Consider the following 21676-nt stretch of genomic DNA (forward strand, 5'->3'; position numbering starts at 1 on the left):
GGTTTCATAAGTTTATTACAGCATATGCTTATTTCACTGGAAACTTCTTTTAGTAGTGTCTGTACACTTATATAAATACTCTAAGTTTCTTGGGTTTGGAGCCCAGTAATTTTCATTCCTCTCAAAGAAATGCAAAACTTTTTTATGGGAGAAATGTCCTCTTTTCCTATTATCCTTGCCACTACTAAGTTGGGGATGATAATGCTTATCTATGCAGACCAAATTCTACCCTTACTTTCAGAAGAGTAAATTACCATCATTGAGCATCTGCCTAACTGATACATCCAGTGTAATTTCTGCAGCCATAACAGAGATCAGGATCTCCTAAATATTTAAATTGTGCAGTTTGGATAATAACATAGACAATTAGTTTCAGACAGGGGCTCAGAATGATTAATTCATACCCTGCAGACATATGCATTGTTCATGGACAGAAGTTACATGTACTCTATATTCTGTATTGTTGGTATGAATATAGAAGCTGCAATACTGCGAAGATTTAGGAATGTTCTTAATGGCCTTCTCTGAAATCAAGAGACACAGGGCATAAAATGAAATACATATGTAAGCTTTGGTGAAATTAAGGTCACATTAGGTTGTTTAGTGAATGCATACATTAATACAACCATACACAGAGATGGCACCTTTGGTAATATTTGGTTACTGGCTCCTTTTACATGGCTGCAGGTGATTGCTGGAATTAAAAATCACTTTGTACCATAAGAAAATAAGTGGCTGTTATTATGTGTCGTTAACTCTGCAGCCAGATTTTTAGGGTGAGTTTTAAGACATCTCTGCTCTCTCTGTTCCCATCCCTGCACTGAGCCTGGATGCTCCCTGGTCACACCATCTGGTGATTAAGTCCACAGAAATGTGTCTGAGGAAGATTAGCACAAATCCCAAATGAAAACAGGGTAAGGCTCTTGCTCTCAGGACCTGATCCCACAGCCAGAAAAATCTATGCAGCTGGCTTGTCACACCAACAGTTCATTTGATTCAAAAGCCTTTCCTTTCTTATCAGGCACATTTTCCTCTTAAAGAACATGAACCTGAACAGTTTTGTCTCAGAAAGATCACATCCCTTGAGCATAAATTTGGGTAGCTGAGAGGTTGTAACAGCAATACCTTTACAAATCCCTTAACTCAAGCATGCTGCCTCCCAGAGCCTGAGAGGCATTTGAAAGGATGACTGTGGATGTTTCCACATCTTCTCCTTGTCTTTGGAAGAAAAAAAAATGTTCTGATGTCTTGCCTTTGAGGCAATTGGGCGTCTCTTCTCAGACACAGGGCAGAGTGTTTGAGCACTGGGGTTATCCCACTGTAGCCTCACTGAGACTTACCTCCGAGGTCAGATTCCTGAGGGTCTCATTGGGGGTCAGCCAGCCACTGCAGGGGCTCACCTGGGCAGGCAGGAGGAGAGGAGCTTCAGCAGAGGACCAAGATGAAAGGGGGACTCCTATGCTACAGCTGCAGACCTTACCTGGAGGCAGTCGAGGAAAGAGTAGAGTTGACTGTACGTGATATCTTTGTTCAGTTGTCCTGCAAAGCACAGGGAGCGAAATATCATGTGCCCGATGGTCAAATGTGACTTCATTTTGCATGTCTGTGCATTCCCCTGCCTTACACCCCTGGATGGGAAGAGGTACCCCAAGACCCCCACCACAACCCCTACCCCTGGGGTACCCTCCCACCACCAGAGCTGGGATGCAATAGAGGTGGCAGCATCAAGGCATCCTTCCTGCTGAGGTGTCCATGCGCCCACAGTGTGCAGAGCCCCACACCTGCTTCTCCTGCATCCCTCTCCTGCCTTTTACAGGTGATTTGTCTCACATTTGGGAGCCTATGCCAACCTCCAAAATGCATGACTGATATTTTCCCATTAACCTGTCTCTCACCCGCCAAAGAAATGCAGGGTTTGCAAAGCTGAAGGGTGCCTGTATACACTCTGAGTTTCACATTTACATTGCAGAGGTTGGCCTTAAAAGGGAGAAACAATTTTGCTGTTATGGAGGGAGGTGGATATGCTTGTGTGTGTGAGGAAATTCAAGCACCAAGTCAAACACCCAGCTAACATTCCCTAAAACTCACTGTGCTATGCAATAGCCTGGATTGCTGAGAAAATTCTGTATTTTCTCAATCTTTTTGCTTCTTTGGTAACTACAACTAAGATGGGAATTCAACAGCCACATTTTTTTGTATTAGTTGTATTATTGTTTGTAGTACACTGATCATCCCATCAGGCTTTGATACTTTTGCAGTAGTGAAATAGGAATTTCTTATTGTTGTTTTTAGGAACTGCAAAGTATAATCTCTCCTGAGTGAAATTGCTTCTCAGGTTGCTTTACAGTTGCTCCCTGATATAGATGTGTTTCCTGCCTGTCACACAGCTGCCCATCACCCAGCAGCAGTTCTAGCTGCCCAGGAAGCAAAAGGTGGGGAGTTCAATGATCTAGGAACACTTCTAGTTATTTGGATGTTCCAGATTCCTGTAGCTTGAAGCATCAGGCCCTGGGAGGGGCTGTTGTGGGGACCAAGGGTTTGGCAGAAAGACAGACTAATGTCTGGTCACGGCTGACTGGCAGCTGAATGGGGAAACCTGCTCATAGCCTGTTGGAGGATGTGCCAGAAGGGATCCCTTGCTACAAAACGTGTTGCTTAGGATTAATTGGGTTCCTCCAAGGCAAATCAGCCCCTCTGAAAATTTTCCAACTGATCCTATAGTTAATCACTCCTGATTTGGCTACGTGTTGTCTGTGATAATTAGATACCTAGTTAGAGGAACTGTCTCTGTGATAAACATGCACTCAAGGGAAGAAATGGGTTTATGTGACTAAAAATTAATTATGACATGTTTCCCCTGCCCTGAAAGGGGTAACATTTTTTCTTTTGTTCTTTGTTCTTTGTTCTTTTTTTTTTTTTTTTTTTTTTTCCATTGGTACTAGTATAGTGGTTATGAGAGAAAAATACAGGAATAGAAATGGGAAAGATATAGGCCCATTGGTAATTACTAGGGAACCTTGGGGAAACCACAGCACAGCTGCAAGCTTTCTTACGCGGTGGTTGCCAAAATCATCTGAAGTTGTAATCTACTATTTTAATGATGTGATTTAGCTTCTCTCTCTCTTTGCTGGTGAGAACTATTATGACAACAACTTTCTACTTGTCAGATGCAAAAAAGATTCCTTTACTCAAATACAAGTAAGTACATGCTTTTGGTCTAGCAAGCCAAGGAGTGAGTGGTCTGTTAATGGTCAGAGGTACTGTGTCATTCACACCCTGAGATGACAGGCTCCCAAAGGCAGCCTCCAAATCTCTGAAAAAATGGCCCAAAGCACTTTACACTCTGAGGGAATGTCCCAAAACATGCCTGCACACAGTATGATATTTCAATCATCACATATAGGTAGTGTAGGAGGTGCCAGGCACCCAGTGCTGGCATAAGATTTATTTCTCTAATATAAAAAAATCTTTTGCAACCCTCTGACCTAATCTTCTGCCTTGGTCCACATCCAGTTTTACCACAACATCCACCAGTCAGTGAGTGTAAACCAAATATCTATCTCCACCTGTAACATCAATCAGGATGAAGTGCAAGCAGGCTGGCCACCATTTTGGGCCAAGACTGAGGTAGAACAGCTTGTTTACACCACCACAACATGTGTTGAGCCTAGTTTGGAGCTGGGTGGGTATGGCTTCTGGGAGAACTGAGCAGAATGGGGGTCTAACCTGTCCTGCACTCGGAATGGTAAGAGCTGTCACTCCTACTTCTGCAGCACAGCCAATATCTGCCTCATATTTCTCAGATCTCCTCCACTCTGTCAGGTTTGCTTCAAGTCACCAATAGATTCATAGATTTTTCAGGGAGAAAAGGCAACATGAATGGGCAGATAACCAGGAGGAACCCCAGAACACCTCAAATTTACCTAGAGGATGGTATCTGTCATGCAGGTTATCCCAGAGGAAGCGACCATCTACCAAGCCTGTTAAAATCACATGGCTGCCATTTGGAAGATGGGAGTCCAGGTATCGCAGAGCTTGCACCACATTGGAGAGCATTTCTTTGGGTGTGGTCATGTGGGCCAGTGTGTCACGTTCCCTAAAGAAGAGGATGCCAATAGGACATTGTGTCAGGAATACTGTGTCCCCAAAAGGAAATGTGAAACAGTGTCATTTAGTCTGTTTGCTGCTCTTCCACATTAAGTCAGCTGAATAAAACATTAGAAAAATGCCGTGATGTCTCTCACTTGTCATTGCCAAAATCAGACGTGATATAAAAACCTCCCTCCCTCAGCGTACCCCATCTCTCTACTAAAACCAGGCAAATTAATTCCTTTTTTATAGACTCCTGTTGTGGGTTAACCCCAGTAGGCAGCTAAACATCACACAGCTGCTCACCTGCTTTCTTTCCTCCCCTTCCTCCCCGGTGAGACAGGGAAAGAAGACAGAGCAAAAGCAAGAAAATTTGGGTGTCAAGATAAAAAACCCAGACCAAAGCAGTTATTGTTCAATAAGTGAGGAAGAAGTAGAAGATGAGAGAAAGCAAGCAAAGAAGTGATGCAAAAGCAATCCCTCATCTCAGTTGGGTGAAAGTAGGACTTCATTCCCCATGGGTTCCTGTGCATATCTTACCTTCAACATGCTCTTTGATTATGTAAAGTAGGAATATCTAAGGTAGCTTTGTCTCTCACATGTCCTACACCTCTTACTACAGATCTCCAGAGGGGCAGGAGAGGGGTCTGGACAATGTGACAAATATGTAAGCCTGGACAGAGGTGATACCTAAGATTAAAATATTCCATTGGGGTACAGGAGCTGTGTCAGTGTTCTACATGGACTGAATACCCACATTTTGTGACTCATTGTCAGGCGTGAACCTCTTCAAGCCAGATTCCCCAGCTCAAGTTTATCTTTCCCCTCTTGTATTTAGCTGTAAATGCTGCAGGAGTGTGGGGGGAAATTAAATCCTAAAGTTGAAATACATTTCAATTTATATAAGAAAAATAAACAAGCAAAACCACCCCAGGCTGCCTGGAGAACACTGCTCTAGTTATGTTATTATAGCAACCACTTTATTACAGAAGAAGCGTTCATGCACTCTCCCGCCTGAGAGCTATTGCTGTGCTCTCATGGTGCACATGTCCATAACAGGGGCTGACAGCCAGGGGGGATCACAGCCCTGAGGCAGGTGTCCCATCCCATCAACAGAGGATCCATCCAGCTCAGGAAGCAGGGTCTTGTGACAGTTTTCATTCCATCTTGGTGGTGTGGCTCAGCTGACCAAGGTGTTCAGAGAGAAGGATCAAGAAGAAGGACAGGGGATGTCCTTCCAAGCAAGGAGGTTGTACTAATGACCATCCTCATTGTTTTAGTGGTTCCCACAATTTGTCTTCTTACTTGTGCTCTTGGCTTGTAGAAAAGCAATCATCACCTTAGCAGGCAGAAGGCTCCATCCAGCTCCTTTCCTTAGGAAAGTCCTTTCATACCTTTCTTGGCTCCCACTTCCCAGGGGTAAGAGAAGCTAAAACTTGATGCTTGCAGTGCTGAGCAAGCTACTGGTGAATTGGGTCAGATTCCTTGTCAGTGAACACCATAGAAGCAGGAGCTTTCCAAGACATTGTTGTTCTGTCTCGAGGCATTTAAATTGTTTGGATTCAAGGGAGGGAGTGGGTGCTGAGTCCTATGTGGGAAAACCATGTTCCCTTAGAAGGATTTAAGATTCTTCAGTGAGCTGCATTTTGCACACAAAATAATAATTGGGAGAGTTTCCTGGGCCCAGAATTTTATCTTAATGCAGTATGTGCTGCTGAAGTGTTTGAGACTTTCTAGCAGGGAGAACTGAAAAACTGCATTACGAATCAGGTTTATCCTTGTGACAGCCACCACATCAAGCTACTTTTGAGATAAGACTGTGGATTTGCTCTGAAATTACTTCATTTCGCCTACAGGTGTTGCAACACTTGATTTCAAAATACTGATCTGATGTAAGGCCTCTACCACAAGTAAACATGTCAGCATAAGCCAAAATTAATCTGACATTCGTAATTCCACTTTCTCTTGTCAAAGTGTTGAAGTCATGCAGATGTAAGTCAGTGCATTTCTTCACATTTCCTTTCTGTGCCAAGCTATAAAACTAAATCCAAATGAGAAGGAAGCAACCTTGTAGGCACATTCAGTTTTGGTGCTTCCATAAGGACTCCAGGGTGCCTGGGTGAACACCAGGGCCTGTTGTGGTACCCTCACCTCATTCCCCTGGGCTTGCTGTGATGCCTTGAGAAGCTGACCTAGAGCAGAGACTAGACAGGGTTAAAGAATAAAGTAGGTATTTCTTAACAAGCCTTAAAGAATACACTTTGGGCATTACATGAGCCTGGCCAGGGCTACACCCAAGATGGAACCAAAATGGTTGCAAAATGTGCAGCTGGTCACAAGGTTTCACACTTTAATAAGTTTTGGTCCATTTGCATATTGGGGCTAATTGTCCAATTATAGCTTCAGATTTTAAAGTCCCATCCTCCTGAAGAGGAATTTGCTCTCTTCAGTTCACCATTGTTTAAACCTTTTGGGCTTGAGGCTTGTAGCGTTTGTCTTTGGTCTGAAGCTGGAAAAGATTGTTTTGTCTACCTACCCTGCAAAGAGAACTTACTGACACTTTATATAAAGCCCAGAGCTACACATCTAGGCAGCACAGAATCTGAAAAATATGGAAGCCAAAACTTAAGGCATTGGCTTCACAGGGCTGGTATGCACAGGGCATGAGGTGAGGGCTAGAGGTGTTGCCTGCTCACACACTATTTTTAGGGTTGGAGGGGTGTAGCAGCTTTTTGGTGCTGACAGCCGTAGAAATGAAGGGGCATTATGCTCTTGCTGGCACTGGTGTCACTTTGTACAAGGTTCTTTCACAGTGGGTTGCTGCTGACCCTGCTTGGCTGCTGCCACCTTGCTGTTTGTTGCAGATGCCATAAGTGCAGATCTGTGAAGGAAAGGCTGGAGAAATGGTGCCATACCCAAAATGCAACTAATATTTTCAGTAACTGTACAGCATTTGAGACTTCTGGTGCTCATTATTTTCTTGTCTGATTTTTTTTCCCTAGGTCTCTGTATCCCATATTTACACCTCAGTGGGCTGAGAGATACCATTGCCATCTGTCTTTATTTTTCTAACCCCCCCTGTTTGGACACCACAGTGTGGAAACTACTGGGACTGTGTAACACAGGCTGCCAATTTCATTATCTTTTCCCTCTACAAACATCCACATTACTCATTGCCCTGCTTCTTGCATGGGATGAAATACCTGCATTTTCACAATGCTTTGGGAAGAAGAGCTGTGTCTCCAGTATGCTCAGCACACTCTTTCGAATCCAAAATACAGGATAAGGCCAGGAAAGTACAGTTTAGAGCTGTCCTTGAAGAGGCTTTTATTTGCCAAGCCCTTGGTCTGAAGTCAAGCACATCAGATGCTCTGCCTCCTCTGTAACCTCTGTAGGTACATCAGAGCCAGGGCAACTACACAGTATCTGGACACTGAAAAAAATCTCTCTCCACTGTCCATCCCCCTCAATGGAAACAGCATGATGCTACAGAAGCTGTGGCATCTTTCCTTGCAGGAGTCACAGGGATCACTACAGCCTGATAGCCTCTTTTGATGCTGTGAATGTTTTGGAAGAAAACAGAGAGAAAACAGCAGTGAGAATTGGAGCAAAAGACAAACGTGTCTCTGCCAGACAGTGAATGCTGGGATAAAAAGACATCAGAGTTTCAAGCAAGCATTAAATACTGTTCTGGAAGGTTTTGGAATATACAAATGGGTGAGACAAGGTCAAAATGGTTTAAATTTCCGGAAAATTTCTTTTTACTTCAGAAGAGTAGAAAGCAGTGTTAGAGACAGGGTAAGCAAAAGGAATAGCCTGCAGAATCAGGAATAAAACAAAGGAGAAAGAGGTGCTTTTAGCAAAGGTAGTGACACAGCAGAACTGAAATACATGCACAGAGCCTGGGCCAAGCCTATGAGAAGGCACCTTGAAAGTCTCCATGGCAGGAGCCATGGACTTCAGCAAAGGTGGAATTTTTATTTTTTGTGGAGGGGGAAGTAGGGGCTTTATCATCCTGGCAATGGATGCTATGATATCTCCATAAGCTTCCCAGTAAACAGATCCCCAGGACAGTCTTGTCAGCAAGTGCCAGGAAGCCTGTGACTGCTTTTCCCTCTCAGTCAGAGCATGCTAGCATTGCTTTTGGGGATTTATGCATCTTTCCCCAAACAGGAGCATGGTGCTGAGGGCAGATTTGGCAGTGCTGGGCAGGGATGCAGAGAGAGCATGGGCACCAGAGGGTGAAGGTTTCATGGGAGTTGATTTCTGCATGCTGCCTGGATGTGGCGAGGGTGAGGGTCATGCCAGGAAAGGACCTAAAAGGTGTGTGGCCCCACTTCTGCCACAACTGAGGGCTCCCAGGTTCTGCAGTGTCCAGGAAAGGCCTGCCTGGCCTTTGGACATCCTCATCTGGAGCACAACACTTGGCAACACAAAGTTTCAACCCATGAACTGCCTGTTATGCAGTTTTAGGACACTAAACCTTGGCCATTTTCATGGCCACATCTGACAGCCTTCATATAGCTGCCACTTCATTATACAATCTGCAGGTGAGAATTTCCAAAACCCTTGGAAGGAAACTTAGCTGAACATGCAGGATTTATTGAAGTGTGTGTTTTGAAAGTCTCTGTGTAAGTAAGATCGATTTCTTCCATGTACAAGAGAAGCTGAAGATTGACCGTGGTGAAAATAATGTTGCACTAACAACAGCACTTGAACCTCCTGCAAAACCAAACCTGCAGTATGGATGTGCTGTGCATTGGCCTGGTTGCTAGGTGTTTTCTGCCTTCCCACTACCAGGAGGAAGGGAAGCATCCAGCTAGTGACCTCTTGGTGTCTCTGTGAGCATTACTAATGGGTAATACCAGAACTATTAGTTTTGAAAGCTTCAGTTCATTCTCCTGCAGAGCTAATGATGTGAGTAAAGCCAGAAAGACAGAACTCTCATCAGAACATGGCAAAGAGTGCAGGCAGCAGAGGCAGGGTGAAAACAGACCTCGACAGGGGATTATGTTGTCATTCCTTAGAAATGATGAACCAGTCATGCTCTCCCTCCTGAGAGGAGGTGGCACACTGGGTACGATGGATATACATGCTTTTAAACACTTTTTACCCCCTCCTGTTGTTATTATTCATTTCCTCTACTAAGTTAGAAATAATTACTTTAGACATACCATTGGTCATTTTATGACTGGCTTATAAAAGAAAGAAAGAAAGGAAGGAAGGAAGAAATGCAAGCTCCAGATGAGGACTGGTAGGTGCCTATGACAAATACAGGTAAAGAAATAACAAGTATTTTCAGCAGAAAATTAAGAAAGAAGGACCAGTAGCAAAGAAAAATGCCATCATGGAGAAGTATAAAACAGTGAGACACAACTGTCCAGGCAGTCAGCAGTACTCTAAAGAAATCAAATTTGTACCACTATAAATGTTCATTTAGTTTAGACCTTACCCGTTGCAGACATCGTTCCCAATTGTAGCGTAGATAACTATGGCTGGATTGTCCAACAGCTGGTTTCTGGCCAAACTAAAAGATAAATATGGAGCTATGTTAATGGGGAAATACACTCTCAGAGTCTAAATCACACACTATGCTTGTGTGAGATCATATTTGGAAGTATCCTGGTTGGATATGGCCAATACCCAAATGACTATGTTTGGGAGAGGTTTTTTTTTTTTTTTTTTTTTTTTTTTTTTTTTTTTTTTTTTTGTTTGTTTGTTTGTTTGTTTGTTTGGGTTTTTTGTTTGGTTGTGTTTTTGTTTGTTTTGTTTTGTTGGTTTTTTTTCCCCACTCTATTTCTATTTTAGTAAAGTAACTAAAATGAAGGGTTTTTTCACAGCTCCTTTTCACTGCTCATGGACTTGTCTTTTTCACTGTTTTTCCTGCTGGCTTTCCATTTTTTTTGGTGTTATTCAGAAGCCAAATCAAATAGTTTCACTTTGGGGCAAAGACATGAATCAAGATGGAACTTTTTTAATCAGAGATGGGAAAGGAAGACTAGGTTTGGCTGACAACTAAATCTATGTGTAGAATTGAACTCAAGATCAAATCAGGATGTGGTTTGAAACTCAGTGCTAGAGGGCAAGGATTCATTTTTTCTGACGGAGAGAAAAATAAATCCTTTAGGACACAAACTGTATCAGTGTCAAGCAAACTAAATCAAACCCAGCTGACCCACAACCTACCCAAATTCATCTGAAAGGGAGAGCTGCAGCCTCTTACCACCCAGTAGCTACTCAGTTATATCCATATGGAAATAACTGTGGACCTGCCCATGTGTATCTACATTGCTACGCGCAATTAAGGGGGCCCAATGGAGAGATTTATGAAGAGGCTTAATCTCTTTCCTAAGATCACTAGAAATGCTTCACTGGCTTAACTGAGCCAAGTTCAAGGCCACGGAATTGGTGATATCCACACTTAAACCCAGTTTTTCTTCTGTTTTTTAATGTTTATATTAGAGAAGAAACAGCAGCACTTCAGAGCACACTGGTAAGGGCAGCTGTGCTTTTTAGAACACTTATGGAAAATATAATCCTAATAGTACTTTGCTTGTTTCTGTCAAAGAGGTAGAACTCCATCACTGCTCCTGTATCTTGAATCCCGTTAAACACTCACCTTTTTATTAAAGAGAGGAGGTTTCCTGAAGAACCACCTGGTCACGCATAGGGGGAACAAGAGAAATAGTACAACATTGTTATAGTGACAAAAAACCCTGAATGCAAACCCAAACTTCATTGCATATTTTCAAGAATGTAGAAGCACTAAAAGTAAAAATGGAGTAACAATTCATCTCTATAACCTTTTTAGGTCTTGGCACTAAGAAGTGAAGCTATATCCAGGGACCTGCTGCTTTCTTATCTGAGTCGCACACTTCAGCCTGCAGAAAATCAAACACTTTTAAGTGCAGGGTTGTTTGGATCTGGCTTTTAATCCAGATCTGGCAGCTTCTTCCCATCTGTTGAACATAGTAGTCTCCTGTAAACCAGCCAACCTGACTTGTCAACAGTCGATCTATTTTAACTTCCCCTATAAATTGCAAATGGAACTGTTCTCACTCTCCTGAGAGAGTAAGTGTCTCACAGCTATACCACATTGGGACTGATTCAGGTCCTAAACATAGGCACCAAGTGCCATTTTTGACATCCCAGAGTATCCAAGACACCTGCAGTAGGGCTGGCAGATACATCAGAAGATGCATGAGAGATTGTGCACTTCTGGAGAGGCAGCTGGAGGTGGGAAAAATACCATAAAGCACCTTAAATAGCTGGAGACACCAGTGTTTGGGTTCCTGCACTGCTCTCCCCATAGGTGTCAGACTTAGGAAAAGTAGAATTAGGCTGGCTGCACTCCTCCCAAGAGGCTCTGCCTTTCAGTAGCATTTCACCCAAATGGTTGGTTAAAAATCTTTCCTCCTTGAGGAAAGGAGCTGGCTACACCTAAAAATCTGTGAGCATCTGCAATATTTCATTTATGTTTCGAACAAGAAAAGCATTCCCGTTTAGTAAAGCTTTTGTGCATCAAACTTATTAGCAGGTTTTAAAAGGCTATGCATACTCATCCCAACTATCCACAGCACACAAATCAAACTCCATCAGCTGCAGGACAAGAGGGAAAGCAAACAAGGAGCCAAAAAAGACTTTATGCTTTGGTCAAGATGAGACTAGGTCTGTAATTGCAAGAACCTCACCTCATGAACAACGTACAGAAACATAACCTTCTGAGAAGCAGATCCTACAGGTAGTACTTGTTCTTATTTTGCAGTATTTTCACTCTCTCCTCTCTTTTTATTCCTTCTCCTCTTGTATTATCCTCCTCCTATTCTCAGCTCAGCTCTTCCCTGGTGCCTCTCTTCTCTTTTCTGCATTGTGCTTCTGAAGCTTGCTTTGAGGAGTAAATCCTGTCCTCCCTGCAGCTCTTGAGGGGAAACTTGTGGACAGAACATCATTAAATTCCTGCTGGATTGGTATGGGGGAAGAGATCTAAGAGATAAACCCCTAAGGTAGCAATAATACACTTTGCATTTTAATACTGATGCCTTTGTTATTATCACTCAGAATGATGCCAACTACATATATCAAGGAATCCTTTTATGTTTTAAATAATCCAGTTCTTCCAAGCTAAAAATGAATGTATCAATCTGCTGCTTCTCTCCTGGGGGTTGCTGATCCATTCAAAAATCCAGCCCTTCTATTGAGAAGCTCTTTTAAGCAGTGTAAGAGCCCCAGAAAAACCTTAGAAACTATGGTTTGGTACATAACTACCAACAGGTTGTTTTTTTTTTTTTTTTTTTTTTTTTTTTTTTTGTTTTTTTTGTTTTTTTTGTTTTTGTTTTTGTTTTTGTTTTGTTTTTTGTTTTTTGTTTTTTGTTTTTTGTTTAATAGCCCTTTTTTCAGTTAGAGCTGAACACCCTCTGTTTAAACCATTTTGTCACAAGGCTCCCTGGACAGTGGCTGCAGTTTCAGCATAAATAAGCTAGTGGGACCTCTAGAAATTAAAATGTATTTACAATAAAAGCAATAAGCTGTTCTTGGGTATGCATTACCTCCTTACCACAAGCATAGGTAGTTGTAAGTGGCTCTGTGGAAAGCATTAGCACAGTTACAAATCAAAACATCAAGAAAATGAATGGGTTTTTTAAAAAACAATTTTCATGGGTAAAATAAGCCTTCAAGGAAGCTTTTGTGATACAGGATGCAATCTGTGATGAAAACATTTGAGAGAGAAATGGAGATGAAGCAGAAGAGTTACCCTCATAGTGTTGAATGTCCTGGAATCTACCCCTGGATCTTCCCTGCCTCCCTCTCTCCATTGCTTTCCAAATATTCTCAGACCAGAGGGTTTGTTTTTTTAGTTTTGGTTGAGAAATCAAGGTTGGGTTTGCTTCCAGTACTGAGGAAGGGTCCACCACCTCCAGAAGAGAATGGGATTTCTTAAGAAAGGGAAGGTGGAAATCCTGTTAGCTTGGAGGCTGGGGAAGCCTTTCTCCATGAGGAAGATGCATGTCCTGAGAAAAGCAGTGAGGGAATGTCCCTTCATGCTGAGTCTGACACAGTGCTGGACAGGAGGGGAGCTGGACAGGAATATTGTTCTTGGTGCCTGTCTTGGCTTGCCATCCCGAGGGCTCTAGCTCTTGGCTGCATATCTCCTCCAATAGATCAGCATCCTTTCCTTGCACACATGTGGGACTGTGAAGTATCTTTTTCAGAGGAAGGTTTAGTTGTCCCAGCTGGGGTTAGGTCAGGCTGGTGGCCAGCTGTTTGCTTCATTGGCACTGAGGGTGGCTTTTTAAATCCTGCCGTTCCGGGAAACTATTACACCAAATGAGGCAATAAAAGTGAACCTTTACAATGTAGTGTCATTGCGATGATTTAGAGGAGATATCCTGAGATTCTGCTCTCGCTGGTAATTTTTCCCTTTTTTAAATTCACTTCTTAATTTTCTGCAGAGTCTTTTGCCCTGACACAGGCTCACCTCTTTTTATATCCTGCAGGTGTCTGTAGTGTAGGTGGAAAGGGGATATGTGGAGAGAAAAACGAACGATGAACACAGTGAGAGATTATAACAAAATCTACAAGGGAATTGAGAAAAGGTAGCACATGAAGTACTGCTCCTATTAATGTGAAATAGAAGAACAAGATAATTAGGGTATCAGATACTGTGACAAATTGGATATAAATGAGAAGGACCATTGGCCTAGACATCCTTGACCATCTAGTTCGGCCCTTTTTAAAATTCTCTCTCCCCAGAAAGCCCACCTAGGGGGATGCAATAATGGGAGCCACCAACTCTAGTACCCTGCAACTTACAGGCAAGAAAGTCAGAAGCACCTGACTGATGACACCAAAGACTTTCACAGAAGACAAAGCCTCAGGAGCACCATGGTACCACAGGAAGGAGGAAGGCATATGAAAGGCATTACCAGTGTCATTGGTGCTGACACCAGAATGCAATTTTTAAGGTGAAAATGCCCACCTGAGCCTGGAAGTGATCCCTGCATCACCATACCTGTCTGTGCAACCTCTTCTGCCTGGTAAGATCACAGAATCACAGAATCACAGAAGTTTTAGGGATGAAAGGGACTTCTGGAGATCATCTGGTCCAATTCTCCTGCCAAGGCAGAGTGACCTCGAGCAGATGAGATGGGAATGCATCCAGGTGGGGTTGGAATGTCTCCAGAGAGGGAGACTCCACACCCTCCCTGGGCAGCCTGTTCACTGCTCTGCCACCCTCAGTGGAAAGAAGTTCTTCTCCACCTTGAGATGAAACTTGAATTTTATCTTATGGCCATTGCTCCTCATCCTGTTGCTGGGCACCACCAAAAAGACTCCAGCACTGCTCTCTTGGCACCTGCCTTAGGGATATTTATATGTATCTGTTTGTTGGAGGAGGAAGGCTGGGGCAGATCCTTTCTGATCCTATTTTTTTTTTTTTTCAGGAAATTCCAACCACTTAATAAGTTTCTAAGTAGTTCTAGAGGCAGCAGGGCTCCTCATTTGTAGCCAGCATGAATCATCTGCTGGAAAGGAAGAACATCCCATATAGCCAAATTATCTACCCGAGGAAAATAAATTTTCCCAAGCTTCTGCAGCCAGTTTTCTAAAGCTTGAAAATTAATTAAATACAATAGAAACAAAAAGACATAATCACAGCATAATCAAGTGTCTTTTCAACCTGCTGTTAGGGATATCAGCTAATCAAAGACACAAAAAGCTAATATCATAAACCTCAATTTCTAAGGAAGACTACTGTCACCCCTTCACACAACTCCTCTGACAACCCAGGATTTCTTGTTTGCCTTCATTCTTCTGGTTTAAGGTTTTTACTCCTTCATAGTAGGGGTTTTTTAAATATATTTTCCCTCCAAACAGAGATAAGATTAATGAAAATCCATGTTCTTGTGGGTTGTGCTGGTGCACTATCCTCCAGTTTAAGCCATTCTTCCCTCTCCATGGTTTTTGTGCTTCAAAGAATTCAAAATGAAACCTTTTAATTAATCTTTTGCTCAAATGTCAACATGTCATATCATTCCTTCAGAAGTCTCCATTGCCCTAATCCTCCCCAAAACCTTGTCCTGTATCCCCATCAAGGTCAGTCCTGCCTAGATAAAGGAGATCAAAGTCAGAGGTTTTATCAGGGCTAGTGTGAAGAAGGACTGTCTCCCTGTCTCTAGAGAAAATGCCTTGCATGATGCATCTTGCAACCTTCTTACTTCTCTTTCCTCTTCAACCTTCCACTCTTGATGGTTTCTTGGAATTTCTCTTTGCATCCCAATGGCTCTGCCCCTCCACCACCTCTGGCTGAATGGGCCACTAGTTTATAGAGAAGTCTTATCATTACTTCTGTCATGCATGTTTTGTTCAACGGTACTTGCTGCAATTCCTGCCACTGCTGTTCCCAAGCTCATAGAAATTATTCCTGCGTAAGGACGTGTCCCACTCCAGGCTGGTCAATACTTTGGAATTTTGAATCATTCACAGAAGCCATCAGGCATGTGCCTTGGTCTTTGCTCTAAGGTCACCACTCCGAATGTTAAGCAATATTAGCTTCAGGAGAGGTGCAGGAGGGACATGGCTTTGCTCTTAAACCCACTGTTCTTCCCTGCTTACCTGCTTCTCTACCTACTTCTTATTTCTTGTATTAATCTTCTTCATGGCACACTGGGACACTATGCAAGACACTTTCCTTAATTCTAGGTAGATAATTCTGCTCCATATTTATATGCATATATATTAATAGAAAGATGATGTGTTCCAGCCCCACAAAATAAATTAATCAAAACCCAACAGTGTAAAGTTTTGTCCTGTGTTTGTCCCCTCAGTGTTAAGTTTTGTTTATTTCTTTGATTACTTATTAAAATTCAGTTCTGAGAGCTCATTAAAATGGCAGCACCACTGGGTTAAGTAAGTGCAGTTCATTATTTTTCCATAAGAAATGCATGCAACAAGAAGGAGTATCTCTTTTTTCCTGACAGGTGTTCATTAATGCAGCAGCAGCAATGTTAATAGTAATAATAATAATAATAATAATAATAATAATAGTTTTAAAAAGTTTTTAAAAGTTTTGAAAATGAACATACCATTTTGGGAAATGTTCTGCAAATCTCTGTGATTACAGCGATTTCTTTTCCGTAAACGTAGGTACAGAGAGTCTGTCCACCCTCTGAAATAAATGGAGAAAATGGAAACTGCTAAAGTCATATGAAAATGATGAAAATATGGCTGATATTAAAAATGAAGTATGTTCTTGTCTCTGAAAAACTCAGTATCACAGTTATGTATGTACTTCTGTACTTCTATTTCACTATCTCTCTCTTTTTTTTTTTTTTTTTTTTTTTTTGTGGTCATGAATCTTTTTAATCTTGAACAGAGTGGCCTAAAATAAAGCAAAGATATCTGCTCAGAAACTATAAATCCATGAAGAGTTTCTTTGACATTGTTCCATCCAGGAACAATGCTTTTCTCCTGGTCTCTCAGATAAGGTGTTTATAAACCTTTTCGTTATACATCATTTATCAGAACAATTTTGTTGGTTGTTCACAAATTGACTTTTCAATTGGTTGTTATAGAACAGTAAATAAAAGAGAAGAAATATTGGCAGGGCAATCATTTCCCAACATCATAAATCTTGGACAGATTAATCTGAAAACAGGTTATGCTTGACTGTTATAAGTTCTCTCCTTTATTTTGCACTGTTGAGAAAAATGAAAAAAAAAAAAAAAAATCTAATGAAAAGGATAACAGCCTGAAGGGTGATGAGGAGATCAAGCTCCCAGCCATGATACACTAATTTCTATCATTTCTACCTGGGCTGCAGCTGTTTGTTGGTTTGTTTTGTTTATTTTCTTTCAGGACTAGAAGAGATTAAAACCTGAACACTGGACCAAAGCTTATCACTGACAACTTCAGGGGCAGTTCCAAGCTCTGATCACTTGTGAGCATCAGATTCTTTGGAGCCCAGACAAGTACTGTGTACTGAGAGGCTGGGCATTGTAACAGATTTTTAAACATCAGATTTGATATGGCTCTGATAGAGAAGGCTGCATATTTCTGTTGGCTTGTCAAGCAGTAAACTGCCTTAAAGCAGATACTGTGTGAATGTTGCTGAGGCTGAGAGCCTGGATTTTGCACAGAGAGAAAAAAAGGAAATAAAAAGTCCAAGTATATGGTGCAACAGATATTTTTCCTGGAAAAATATGTTATTCTGCCAGCTTTTAAATTCTGCTGGTAGAAAGCCTCCTCAGGCTTGACCCGTGCTTGGTTTGACATTCAGCTGTATTCCTGACCTATCCTAGACGTAAAAAAATAAAAAATAATCTGAAACTTAGGTCAGACCAGGCACTGGTTGATGATTGTATTCTACAGCTCTTGCAGGATTCAAAGGCCTCTTAATGCTGGCCAGAGAGATGATTAATATAAAGTTGGGGTTTTTTTAAACTTCACAGTTACAACTGTAGGCATTTCAAGGTGTTTTGTGTTTGGATTTTATTTTCCTTCCCTTCTGGCACAGACTTACTTTTTTCATCTATCCCTGCAACCTTCCCCATCCACATGAGCCAAACTAACACAGCAAATTAGGTCACAGACTCTTTCAAATTCTCCTCTTGCTATTTCCCTCTAAATGCGTTTTTAAAAAAATATGTGGGAGGGGAGAAGAAAGATTTCCTCCCAGTAGGGAACACTATGAAATAACCATGGGGATACCATTTTTTCCAGTTTCAGCCGCAAAAAGGAAACATGAGGAGGAGAGGAAGATTTAAATTAAACATAAGAAAAGAGAAAGACTGGTTTTTGTTACTTTCAGTAATGTTCTCCTCCTGAATTTTGTAAGAAAACTAGTTGATCTCTTATTTCTTTGAGAGTTTTGGGAGTTTTCTCCTTCTAAATTACAGATTGACTGGTTCTAAAACCTACCCTGAATTTCAGGAAGACTTGCTTATATATATAAAATATATTTTAAATACCCTATATCCACAGTTGATCTTGGTTTTAGAAAGAGCAGATGCAGAGCTGAATAGTATTTTTCTCTTTCCTTTCAAGCACTGTTTTTGTTTTTTTTCCTTGCTGTGCTCTGAGAGGCCTAGAAACTTGCTATGACTTGGCTGTCCTGTGTGTTGGCTTACCCAATGGTGGAATTCAGAAATCCAGTGATCTCTGAGAACTGGGGCCAGTCGAGCTCATCACTGAAAGCCATGGGGAGATTAGCAAATGATTTCTGAAAGAGAAATTTTTAAATCAACCCAATTCACCCTCACAGACAAAAAATCCTCTTAGAAAATTTGAACACTTCTTAGCCAGAGCATTGGCCGGACAGCAGAAATTGTAACTACTGCTAGTAGTCATAACTATGCATGCAGATACTTAAAAAGTTGACTTTTGTAAGAGATGAATATGAAGAGATGAAGCAAGGAAAAGCAGAGGGGATATCTGAATTGTGGCTCTTGGTACCCTTTTTTAATGAAAGAGTGCAAAATTCCTCCTTATGTGAGCATGTACTACAGGTGCAGACCCCCAAGGCAGCAGCTGATTGCTCCAGCGTCCGTCCTGCCCAAAGGTGTGTCAGCCTTGGGCACAGGAAGAGGTGACAGCATGGTGTCCCCAGAGAATATGGCAAAGGCATAATGTCAAATTCTCTCAAACCTCCCCTGCAGGATGAGCTGAGAACACTCAATGAAAACCTATGAAAACCTCTGCGTGGTCCTCACTAAATTTTGGGGATGGCACTAAAGCAACAGAGTCAGAAAGGCCTCTGAGCATGGCAGGGACAAAGGAGAAAAACACATCATCTGACATAACCTTCCTGTGCAAATACATGCATCCTTTACCCTTCTCTGATATTTTGCTGATATTAGTCCCTAATGCTTTTTTTACAGCACCTGTCCCTGTGAAAGCCTCTCTACAAATGCAAGCCATGTTGCACATTCAAAACACAGTGCCCCGTTCTTTGTCTTCTGAATGTCCAAAAATCATGAAAGGTTAGGAAAGTAGCCTTGATAAATTGTGCCACCTCAGAAGGACAGAACATGGAGTAAATTTCCAGCTTCTCCTAGTCTGGGGTATGCTTGCAAAGACAAATGTATAAATCCAGTGTGCTCATAAAGAGGAAAAACTGCTGATGAAAAAGGTAATAACCAAAAGAAGGTCAAAACATAAAATCAGAGAACCTACAGCCTGGTTTAATCCATATAATTTATTAGCTTCATTTTCTCTTCAAGCAATTGTGGGGTTTCCTTAAGACCTCAGTGCTATAAACAACAAGCAGGCAGCTAATTCTTTATCTAGGAGGGTCAGAGTAACTGAGGAGCTAGAGCAGAGCTAAATCTTGTGCTCCTCACCAAGTTCTAATTCCCAGAAAATTATTGTTTAGGTGAATGGGAGCTATACTTAAGGATATGGGTTTAGTATATGTCTAAGAGTTTTGACTGTAAGAGGATGGAGGGAGATGCAGGGAAAAGGGAAGAAAGGCAAGTAAAGAGGAGGGGGTTGCGGGGGACAGGAAATCCTGAAGCCATGCTCTGAGCAGTCTAATGCACAGCAGATGCCAGTTTAAAGCATGTAACAGCACATTTGACCCACTTACAGTACGTCTGCATTAGTTACCAAGGTGAAAAGGGGCCTGTCTAAATTATCTTTCAGTTCGTTCTCTTTCTCTCTCTCACATACATATATGTGTCCTTGTGTGTATGAGTACATACATATAAAAAGAAAAAAACCCCATTTTTTAGGGTCGCAGGGAAAATTCAAATTTGCCTTGATCAAATGTGTTCGTTTTATGCGCAAACAAGCACTTAATCCAAGGGCACGGCTATGAGCAGAAGTGGAGGGATACAGCATAGCTTGGCCATTTGCAATATTTTCCTCCTTGAAGGTTTGCAATACAGGTGAGAGAAACAGTCACCTAGCACAGAAAAAAACCCTGCAGATATGATCTCTTACAAGTGACGCATGTATTAGAGTATAAAAGAGATAAGAATTATTTAATACTTTTTAAAAAACCATTTTATGAACAGTTCTCTTGCTATTTCCCATTGGCATTCCAAAACAATATCTTCATTGGACAAGTCCCAGTAATTTTTAACTGTTTGGGTTTTTTTTCTCCCTGCAAACTTGGCTTAAATATGAATTTGCCAGAACCTAATTGAGCTGCAAATTGATTTGAAGAGGAACATTTGAGCCTAAAATTATAGTTGCATTTGAAAACTGTATATACATTTAGCATTGACACTGTTCCAACAAAGCACTTAAGGGTCAGACTTTTGAAGATGTTTCAGGTCCAAAGGGTGAGGATGAGTAGTTAATGGAAGATTTAGAAGAATGCTGAACCTTAAACTCTGCATTGATGTAGTTTGGAAAGTACAGCCTAACAGACTGTGTTGCTGAGTCTCAGATGCAAATGTGTCCCGCTCTAGGGGTGCAACTGTGTTGACTTTTAGCATAAAACTCTCTTGAGCACAGCCTTGTTTAAATACCATTCTCCAGACTATTCTGGCTGAGAAAACTACTTCAGCCCACGTGCCAGATTTTAGCAGAGAATCAGTAGGAAATTATTCCAGCCTAGCTTCAAATGCCATATTTTAGCTTCAAATGCTTTAGATGGGTCTCATTTCAGTGAACATCCTCCTCTCCTAGATGCATCCTGCCTTGAAGCATGGGGCAGCCCAAGCCATGGCTGATGCTAACCACACACCTCCCAAGCTGTGCTTGGATGGAAGAAGGTTCAGGGTTGCCATGGCATGAGATTTTCAAAATTAGAATACAAAAGGCCACTGGAAACCTAACACCCATACCAGCCTTTAGAAATGTCAGTCCTGAAAAATCTGAAATCATTGTGGTATACCTTAATTTGAAGGAAAATTGGGTGTTTCTTTTTATAATGATTCTAATGCTGTTCAAATCCTGGTGAGAGTGTTAAGTGCTACAAACAACTTTATTATTTCAAAGTATACAAATAAGCAAGCCTTAAGCTCTTGAGAAAAGCATAGCCTTTTTAAAAAGCACAAATTGCATTTATGCTCTGTAAAGCTGCAAGGGACAGAGGTTTGAAATTAGCAAAACTATTACCTTATTCCCACAAAATGCAATATCTTAATCATAATAAGTGGGATAAGTGTTCAGGACATCCTGAATCCACATTTAAAGAAATTATGAATTCTGCTAATAGGAAACAACTAATAAACAGTTACTTTAATGATACCTGGGAACCCCTTGAGTTTGTGGGCAACTAGGTATCTACTGGACTATGGATAAATGTAGGATTTATTTTTCTCTTTATTCAGCAACAAAATAGAAATCCAACAGTTTTAAATTGCATGTTTCTAGAAAGGGTATAATTTCCATCACATTTATAAATATAGTGCTTTTACCTCAAAATAAAAATGTCTCTAAAATGAGATATGAATGTTGCTTCTATTCCAGACATAAAACAGAAAAATGCTGTAATTAGTAGCTATTTGGAAGTCAATTGTAAGCAGATGGACAGAGCAGCAGGAGCACAATATCCATCGCTAGACATACCAGTGTTTTCAACATTAGCTTTCTGCAAAAAACATCTACCTCAAAAAACCCCCAGTACTTCTGCTTTGCTAAA

The 21676-nt window shown here is 41.4% G+C and overlaps 1 protein-coding gene across 4 annotated transcripts in view; it reads right to left on the bottom strand.

The window, feature by feature from the left end:
• AOAH (acyloxyacyl hydrolase) overlaps nt 1-21676 on the bottom strand; it is a 74906-nt gene that overhangs the window by 11167 nt on the left and 42063 nt on the right. For all 4 annotated transcript variants that reach the window (XM_083868524.1, XM_083868523.1, XM_083868525.1 and 1 more), the window contains 7 exons: nt 18213-18304; nt 16170-16252; nt 10709-10745; nt 9542-9616; nt 3924-4096; nt 1481-1539; nt 1341-1400 (listed from right to left, as the gene is read on the bottom strand). In XM_083868524.1, coding sequence (XP_083724650.1) covers nt 1341-1400; nt 1481-1539; nt 3924-4096; nt 9542-9616; nt 10709-10745; nt 16170-16252; nt 18213-18304 — 579 coding nt within the window. The remainder of the gene's footprint in view (nt 1-1340; nt 1401-1480; nt 1540-3923; nt 4097-9541; nt 9617-10708; nt 10746-16169; nt 16253-18212; nt 18305-21676) is intronic.

The sequence above is a fragment of the Zosterops lateralis genome, assembly GCF_965231275.1.
Source record: "Zosterops lateralis genome assembly, chromosome: 1".
NCBI lineage: Eukaryota > Metazoa > Chordata > Aves > Passeriformes > Zosteropidae > Zosterops > Zosterops lateralis.